At 34.2% G+C, this 10,028-nt stretch overlaps 1 protein-coding gene across 1 annotated transcript; it reads right to left on the bottom strand.

The window, feature by feature from the left end:
* Window positions 1-2,775: 2,775 nt before the first annotated feature.
* Window positions 2,776-6,857, bottom strand: LOC144571469 (acyl transferase 9-like). Its single transcript, XM_078320758.1, has 2 exons — window positions 6,417-6,857; window positions 2,776-3,614 (listed from the first exon to the last, which is right to left on the bottom strand). Exons 1-2 carry the CDS (start codon window positions 6,831-6,833, stop codon window positions 2,790-2,792), a joined length of 1,242 nt encoding a protein of 413 aa, XP_078176884.1. The 5' UTR covers window positions 6,834-6,857; the 3' UTR covers window positions 2,776-2,789.
* Between the last annotated feature and the right edge of the window lie 3,171 nt (window positions 6,858-10,028).

Raw genomic sequence — 10,028 nt, 5'->3', positions numbered from 1 at the left:
ATATGCATGGGATATAGATGCATCATAAATAAATAAATATATATATTTCTTACTAGTTAATAAAGATACCAATATGTTCCGGACCTTATAAGCTTGTTCATTTCTCAATTGCTTAATCATTCTATATACATGGGTAGCATATATCTTTCCTATTTTCAATATTTAAAAGTTTCAAATTCATACTATACGTACTCCATTTCAATCAAATTATTTTAATATGATTTGTTTGTCATAAATAACGTCTAGATTAATACGAGTATCTTATTATATTTATTTACAAAAATGATATTTGTTCAATAAGTGTTATCTATTTTTAGAGGTGCTACTTTTACCCGATTACCCGGATCCGATCCGGAACCGAACCGGATCCGACCCGGAACCGACCCGGAACCGACCCGGATCCGATTAATTTGGATAGGGTATGGTTTAAAAAATATAACTGATTAAATTATGGGTATGGGTACAAAATTAATAATTTAATATCCGACTCGGATCTGAACCGGAACCGATACTGTAATGGGTAGGATATGGGTATCATTTAATTATCCGACCCATAACCGGACCCGACCCGATACCCGTATAAATACCCGATAAAATATATATTAATAACCCTGCATCAAGTTTTTGTGTTAGATAATATATTTCAGCTGAGCTATAATTTGATAAAACTTAACCAAATTTATGCTACTGTTTTACACTACCCTTTAATTACATCCTTAACTAGCCCTTTAATTACGCCCTTTAATTTTTGTTCTATATTATACACATGTGACACATGACACATGATTGTCTAATTTATTCTTCCATAACCAGCTTATTTTATACCTTTTTTCTTCTATTACATTCAATTCATATATTTTTTTGAATTATAAAAAAGGAAATCATCATCTCTAATATTTTACTTTCTAAAAATTATATCTCCCCCATCCTCCTAAATTCAAAAGCTATTAACAAAAAACTGAATTCAATATTTTTTGTTACACCATGAGTACTCCAAACAACCAACAACCAACTAATAATTTAGAGTTATTATTTTTATTTTGCTATGTAGCATGATATATTTTATTATTTATAAACATGATTAATAGTATAATTTTTATTTTGCAGTAGTTTTTAATTTATATTGTAATAATTTATTATATGAGATGCTTAAGAAATTATAATTATATTTAAATGTAAATAATTTCTCGAATACTTTGGAGTTGTGACCTATACCCGCTCTGGATCCGGAACCGCCCCGTATCCGAACTGGACCCGATAATCCACAAACAAGTTACGGGTATCTATCTACCCGGAACCGAAAGACTGGACCCGAAATATCTACGAGTAGATAGGTATCCGGATCCGGACCCGACCCGATTTAAAACAAATAAGTATATGGATCGAAATTTGGACCCGAACACTTTTAGGGCCGGGTCCAAATATAATAGTACCCGGACCCGACCCGACCCGATAGCGCCTCTATCTATTTTATTAAAATTCACATTCAAACATTTTGTATATTAATTACCTTCAGTTTTTAATTTCATAATTATATTTGCATAGTATTACAAACGTACAACGAGAAGAAAGATCAATTGATTATTAGAATGATTAATTTTAATTTTTTTCTTAATTTCATTAATAAAAATATACATAATTAGTTCATAATTAGTACAATTTTAATTGTTCTTAGTATAATTTTTTCTTAATTTATTTAAGAAAAATATACATAATTTTACATAATTAGTACAATTTTGATTATTAGAATGATGTGATAATTTTTTTATAGTTGTGTAAGCCACATTATGAATTTTTTTTATATTAATAAACTACATGTAGAATGTATAAATTTAATATATTAATATGTTAATTTTTTTGTACTAAATACATATATCTATAATATAATGATTCATATGTTAATCCAAAATATTTTACATAATAAATTAATACTATAGTACAACGATTGTTAAAAAGATTAAGATGTTATAAAAAATTTACAGAATAAATTTTATATATACTGAATATGTAAACTTTATAGATATGTACATGAGACATTAGATGATATTTGAAATCATCTAGATTATGACGAATCATCGAAGTAAGAGTTATTAGTCAAAGAAAAAAGACAGAAATTCAAATAACTAAAATCTAAACATAACTTAAAAATAAAATGAAACATAAGCAAATATTTGAAGTAAATCTTTGAAGTAATTAAAAATGAATTATATCTAGGAAATTAAATGTGATATGAAAAATTAACAATAATAGAGCCTTCTTTATTTGACACTTTCCAAAAAAAAAAATTTCAAATTAAAAGGCAGAATAGTTAACGAGGAGGGAGAGAGTAACATGGAGAGAGGGGGGAGTAAGAGAAGCGAAGTTTGGGTCCCACAAGGATATTTTGTCAATAAATTTAGTGAGGAGATATTTTGTTTGATCTTTTATAAAGGATGGACATTTTGTAAAATTTCCCTTTAGACGATGATTTTTTTGCTTTGTTTGGTGAAATGGGCTTTCGTTAATCATCCGAGAAACAAATCAGACGGAGAGGAGTTTAGATCTCCAAGGTCTCAAAATATTTCTGTTAAAATTCGGACCGTCGGATCAGAATCCACCGCACATTTAATCATTTATCAAGCAACTATATCATTAACTGTCAAATACAAATCGAACGGAAGCAGATAATCCTATTACTGTAAGTAAAATAGTAAACTGTATAAAACTATCCAAAATTATAAGGGAGAATTTCATATATACCACTTAAAAATGATAAAATTACTTATTCTATAATTACATAATAACAGAAACTAGTCCATAATTTTCATCCCACTAACGAACTCCATCGAGTGCTCCTTTGTGACACAACTCGCCAACAGACGGGCCCCTACCAGAGGTGGCGGCGCCTTCAGAATAACAACCGATGCAATGAAGTCATTATTCACCAATGGTGAACAAAGCATAGGCTTTTCGAACCCATAATCCACATCAACAAACCCTATCTTGCTCCAATCAGACACATAGACTGATTCGTAGTTAAAAGTCATTTGGAATGGATCAGTTTCTATCTTCTCTTTTGCGAAGTCTAAGAACTCCAGTTGCATTATCTTCTTTGCTTCTTGGATAAAATTCACCACCTCTAGTAAGGTTGAGCTTAGAACTTTCTTGCTAGGTGCAGTCAGTTTAACTGGGAAGATGGAATTACCATAATAGCCCTTGTCGAGCTTCAGCAGGTGACGAACACTAGCAAAGAAGCTTAACTTTACTGTAGATTCAGGTTGAAGGTTCAATGCTCGGGTCCGGCATTGCCAAAGCTTAGCAGTTAAAATGTCAAAAGTGGAGCAAAATTTACCAGTACACTCCATGTACTGAGACTTGGATTTGTTGATGTAATCAATAGGAAAATCTATAATTGCATAGTCCAGGGCTAAGATAGGCAGTTCGGGTAACGGATTGGGTTTGATTTTTGGGTCCGGAAACTTTTCCCGGTCCCATACTGGCATAACAAGAGGTTTTGCAAGGCCGCGTGCCATGTCACCGACAGCTTGGATGAATTGGGCTGCACCCATGCCGTCTGCCACTGCGTGGTTAGTCCGTAAACCCATCACAAATCCGCCGCATGCGAACGTTGTGACCTGGTTTGAATTTTTTTACAAGATTAGCTTGTGATGATACAATTTAATCGAAAACATGACAGTAAATATTATGGAGGATCAGTATAATTTAAGTGCGTCATAATATATTTTTTTTGTCAGTATTAATTAGTCACAAGCTTGTAATTATTTCAAACAATAGTTGAAAGCTTTATTTCCTATATATGCAAAGAATTAATTTGTATGGTTACCAAATACTGAGAATGGAAAATTCACGATGATACTTCGTTAAGAGCACGTTTTGATGAGATGTTCATTTTTTAACTGATCACATTAATTTCTCTACTTTAGTAATTAGGTTGATTAGGATTAAGAAAGACCCCATTAGGCTAAAGTTTCCAAACACACCCAAAAATACATAAATAAGCCGCTTTCTTTTTATATGATATTTATTAGCTAGAGCACTGTACGAGGCTATCACTTTCGTGTGAATATTGGAACTAGAGCTCCGAGGCGCATCTTGTGTTGCTAACTTGCTATTTCCCTTGCACTAGAGCACAAAAAGTGTATTTTTTTTTGTCTACTTTTTTCATGTTCCAGTGAAAAATCTGAAATTGATGCCCTAAATTTGTTCTGCTTTATTTTTTATTTTTATGAAGGTTGGCGGATTATTTGTTCTGCTTTATTGCTCTGAAAGATCTAAACCTGAAATTAACAAAAATAAACCTGACAAATAATCTTTCAAGTTTTTCTAATTGATTTGTAGAATATTTACATTTACATTTTTTTTTTTATTTTATATATGTAGAATATTTTGTGACAACGTTGCTTGTCATTTACATATATACATGTATAGAGAAAGCAATTAATATACAGATATCATATTTAATGTTATTATTCTGTCAGTTAATGTACTTTTTTTATGATATAGTACTGTCAGTTAAAATCATTTGCACATTAAATGTTACTAAGATGATACAGTACTGTTTTTATGCTTTTTTATGCAACAACATAAGTATGATCGATTTATTAGTAAAAAAATGTTTAATTTTAAATTGAGAAGAGACTAAATTCCAATGGCTCTCGTGTGGCACCAAATATGGTTCATAGCTGCTTGGTAGCTATATGGCTGTAAATTCATGTTGTGGCATGTTGTAACGTGATCAGTCAGTCACGTATTGTGTCGTAATCAAGTTAAATTTTAGATTTCATAATTAAAATTGTAGAAACTAATTATAATACTCTATCATAGTGTGACTTAACATGCACAGCGTGATTAAATATGACATAAAAATCACGTTTGATTATGTTAATTATATTTGTTTATGTGTAGACATGTTTAGCTATTTTTTCAATCATAAATGTGAAAATTTTATAAAATAAATAAACAATATTTAAAAAAAAATTATGTATAACAAAATAAATTTATTATAATTTGATCAAAACACATACCGCGCCGTGCTGAAATTAGGTCGTGCTGAAACGTGTTCAGCCATGAAATGACCATTTTTACATCATTAAACTAGGCGAAATTTCATGTCATTGCGATTATAATTTCGAGTTCCCAAATAAATAGTAGAACATGATTGCAAGCTTTGTATTTGATTAAATCTAGAATATGCAAAATGCTATATATTAATCTAAAGAAGAGCATATAATTAATTTGCTTTTTATAAAATTACCATAACGAAATAACTTTGATTTTACCCCAGACCTCGTCTGCTCCGCTTCACCTTGGAGACTCCGCTCCACCATTTCTCCATCAGAGAAATAAGAGATTTTAAAGCAGACGTTTTGAGAGTCGTCCGTCCGCTCTATTTTTCCGCCTCGCCCCGCCACCTCTGCCCCTCCTCTAGTCCGCCCGGTTCATTTCGACTCGCTCCATTCAAGCGGATGACTCTGTTGCTATTCAATGCTCCGTCTCACGTTTTGAGCAGATGCTTCCGTCCAACGGATCTAGTCACCGCTCGTCGGTCCATCTCGCATTACTCCAACTGAGCAGGTGCTTCCGTTTAACGGATCTGGTCATCGCTTTTTGATCCGCTTCGACTCTCCGGGTTTGATTGAGGATGCTGTAAATTCGCTCCGTCCGCCATAGTATCTAATATTAGTATATAAGGTACGTGTTGTTGTGGTTGTGGCCGATGATGATAATGATGATGTGTTTTCTTCTTCCTCTTTCCTCCCCTCCTCTCCTTCTGTCCCTTTCCATTGTTGCAGCCTCCTGTGAGGTGACTGTCCTGGTCCAATCGACTCAGCTTTCGGTCTGGTTTGATTCAGTGCCTCCTCGGCTGAGTGGTGACTGTCCTGGTTCAGTTGATTCAGTTCACTGTCTGGTTTGATTCAGTGCCTCTTCGGCTGAAAGTGGTGACTGTCCTAGTCCGGTCTGCTTTAGTTCCTGGTTTGGTCTGATTCAGTGCCTCTTAGGTGCGCACTCTTATAGGCGATGTTGATGAAGGTGTAGTCACACTCGCTCTATTGCTATGTTTGCATATCAAGAGAAGAGAATGAACAGGCCAATTGACTTGCTAATATGACGCGAACTGAACATTTTGCAACTACTTATTTTACTTTCTCTCTTCTCTTTAATTTTTAGCAGTGATAGATTTTACAAGTAGTTCAGTGTATAAGATACTATCTTTGTGTAATATAAATACCTATGCTAGAACAAGCTTGTAATTTGCTCTGATATTAAATGAAATCACCTAAGGGCTTACAACCAAAAAAAAATAATTAATTTGCTTCCATGAAATCAACAATTAATAAATACGTATTTTTACCAAAAGAAAAGTTCATCTATCAGTGATTATATCAAGATTTTTTTTGAGTAAAAAGTTCCATTACCTGCATCATTATAGCTGTGTTGTGCGGTTCAACCTCCCATTCCTTAGATCCGGGGCAGGGAACTAGCTCCTCTTTCGGTATCAGCAATGGCCGTTCCAAGTATTTGGCATCCTCCAAGCTACAATTTGCTTTTGCTTCAACAAAATATACGCCTTTCGCTGAACACTCGATTGCCGGTTCTCCTGGTATCGGTTCGACAATATGACCTGCGAGTGGATAGAAGAAAACCAGTGCCTTAGCAAGAGCATCACGGATCACTTTTGCCGGGTTGGTGGCAGCATGATACATGTGCATAGACTCGACTAGGCCACGGTGAGTCGGGTATCGGTCAACCCAAGCGAGTCGGAGAGTCGGGTTTGGAGTTGGCTCGGCTGGCTTGACCACACCTGATGAAACTTTTGTCACTTTAAAATTCATTTTTACTTTTCTTATCAAATTTCTGAGTGGGTTTGGAGTTGGCTCGACTAGGCCACGGTGTGTTCAGTTGTTTGGTTTGTAAGTGAAAGAGAGGCTCTATATATATATATATATATATACATGAGAAATGAAGGTATGAAGCCGATTTGTACGGAGAGTTCAGACTACCTAACTCGGTAATTACCCCACAAAATCTTTATATATCGACTCGTTTAATTACTTCACAACTCTCGTTTATCAATGTCTACATATCACCTTTGGCGTATAAAACCAAAAATAATAATAAAAGAAGTCTCCCACCCACTAGCCCGTCAAGTGTCAACTCTCGCTCATTCTTTGACGTGTTGACTACCTCTGACCCGTAGATGCTAACAGCTAACTAGACCATGCTCACGCGGAAATAAATATGCTGTTATTCCGATCCGAGCCGTTCAAAGTATTTCATACGCGAATCTCAACGAAAAACTTTTTCATATCCGAATCTCTACAAAAATTAACGATTGGAATCAAAATAACAGTAACGATTGGGATCGAAATAACAGGTTTCTGTTATCCCTTTGGAATAACAACAGATTTATTTCCTGTTCACACTTTATGTATTTTTGTTCTTTTCATTTTACTTTTTTGAGCTGTTTGTTCATTTTTTTTTTGGGCGTGCTCACTTATACCGAAATTTTTATTAATACCATTTTATAAAAATAAAAATAAACCAAAATACCACTAAATTTGAAGAATTCGAAAAATACAAGGACTTCCAATTTAATCTGCGGCCCTCCAAGAATACAACTATTTTCAAAACAACAAAATCTGCTAATTATGAAAAAGGAAGGGGGGGTCCGCATCCCCTAGAAGCGGACTCCATTTCTGGGCCGCTTTGCCTAGATGCGGCTTGTTGAATAGTGGCCGCTCCGCCTAAATGCAGCAATGTTATTTTTCAAATTTCCACATAATCGTGGTTATTTGGTTTATTATTTTTCTAATTATGATATTTTTAAAATTTTCGGCTAAAAAAGAGTTACCAATCCGATCGTCCTTGAATTAATCATTTGTTAGTTAACAAATTTCAATCAAATGAATGAATCCTTAAAAATCACATGCAAAAGCGGGGAAAAAGGAACGGTACGGTACATATATTGTTGATAATTGAGGTGCGTACGTTGATACGAGAAGGAGACAGCTCGGCTGCATGCGAGATGGGAATACACACCACATTAATTTGGGTGAAACAAAATAATAGAGCGGGCTTTATTCGGGTTGGTAACAGTTGTATCTATTTTCTTAATTAATTATAAATATCTAAAATAATCGAGTGGCCTTGATTTGGATTGGTAACAGTTCTGTTTAATTAATTTCGTGTTCTTTCTGTTGCAAATTAATTTAATTTCCAATTGCAGATGGTGGTGTATCAACCACCAGCGGGAGAAGACTCTGACTCCATGGAGTCCATGGCTTGAGTTGATTTGCATTTAGCAACTATTATTATGTTTTGTAATATATTAAAGATTATGCTTTTTGGAACTCAGTTTTATTTTGCCAGTATTGCACTATTATGTCAGTAGTTATGTTTTCAATATTTTGGACAATGGCTGTAATGTTTTGAATGGTTTCTTTAATGAAACAGACATAAAGCCTTTTATCAAAAAAAATATATATATATTTCCAATTTCGTAATAATTTTATAATTTCAGATATATATTTTTTTTTAAGGTAAGGTGGCAATTACCATCTTACATTTTCATTGATAAAAAAAATATTACAACATAGAATGCATACAACGTAAATCCAAAATTAAATATGACAGTTCACTATTTTCTTACAATTTATTTATATTCAACTGTTTAACCAATCAAAACTCAATAACTGTATCTAACTAATACTAAGCCCCCTTTAGCACAACCTCCTCCAACAATGTATCTCACCGTTGTATTCCATATCATTAAATATGCTGATAGCACCATTATAGATCGACAACTGGAGCCGAGTCAGATGGAGAGGAGACCTCCTTATGCCGTGTCCTCTTGCATCTCCACGACACACCTCTGATATGAAAACCTTAGATCAGAGTACCTCTTCAATCCGTCACCTCTGACCCCTCCACTAGACAACGCCAGGTGCATCGTTTTGTCTCTTCGATTCACCACCCTCTCTCGCTTTAATTCAGATCTCTCTCATAGTAAATGAAAATGTAAATTACAAACCGCACACCCCCCCTAGTTTGCAATACCACTAAAATCCTAAATTACAATAGTAAAGAAGATAATTAGTTGCTTCTCAATTAATAACATAGTACACCCTCTAAAACTGAAAATTACAACTTAATCCCCTGAGTTCAATTATAAGCTACCACTCAGTCCCAACCAATGTTATCAGAACTGGATCGGACCGGACGGTTGAACCGAAATAAATCGGAACTGGCACTCCTTTTGGTTTGGTTCTTTTATAAGACCGTGTTGTTAATGAATCGGTTACAACCGGATTTTTTTACTAGTTTTTACAAAAAAAAAAATCGCTAATATGTTCTTTGAAAACCGGGTTTTCAAATTGGTTCAATGTCCAATGTTTTTTGGTCCATTAAACAGGAGAGAGAGACATAAAAGGTTATTGGTTCAAATTTCAACGGGTTCAGTTTCGTACTTGATCACATGAGAAACCACAAAAGGTGTTACTGACTCATATAATGCTTCGAGTTAGGCTGAGGTGCTATGGATAGCATAGTGGCCTCTATGCTACGGCTCAATATTTGAGTTTTCAAAATTCAAACGGTCGATCCGAACCGTTCATCTTATTCTCCATATTAATATCTACTTGGAGACCAAATTTTATAATTTTCTGAATTTTTTTACTATTTATTAAGCCACTTTGAAAATCGCTAATCCAACGGTTTTACTGTTTTGTGCAGCCACCGTTGGATCAACAATTTTGTAAAATACTTGATAAATAGTAAAAAAATTCAGAAAAATGTAAAATTTGTTCTCCAAGCAGATATTAATATGGAGAATAAGATGAACGGTTCGGATCGACTGTTTGGATTTTGAAAACTCAAATATTGAGCCGTAGCATAGAGGCCACTATGCTATGCATAGCACCCCAGCCTAACTCTAATGCTTCTATGGACATAAGGACCTATTTGTAAAATGAACATATTTTTATTTTCAAAGTTCAAATAGTCGATCCGAACCGTTCATCTTGTTCTCC

This window comes from Carex rostrata, chromosome 19, assembly GCF_964058835.1.
Source record: "Carex rostrata chromosome 19, lpCarRost1.2, whole genome shotgun sequence".
Taxonomy (NCBI): Eukaryota; Viridiplantae; Streptophyta; class Magnoliopsida; order Poales; family Cyperaceae; genus Carex; species Carex rostrata.
Note: the sequence above shows the minus strand (reverse complement) of the source record. Positions and strands in the feature narration are given on the sequence as shown.

Coding starts and splice junctions, on each gene's coding strand:
- LOC144571469 (XM_078320758.1), bottom strand. CDS start 6,833: ATGAATTTTAAAGTGACAAAAGTTTCATCAGGTGTGGTCAAGCCAGCC. Junction 3,615..6,416: donor ACACAGCTATAATGATGCAG/GTAATGGAACTT, acceptor AATTCAAACCAG/GTCACAACGTTCGCATGCGG.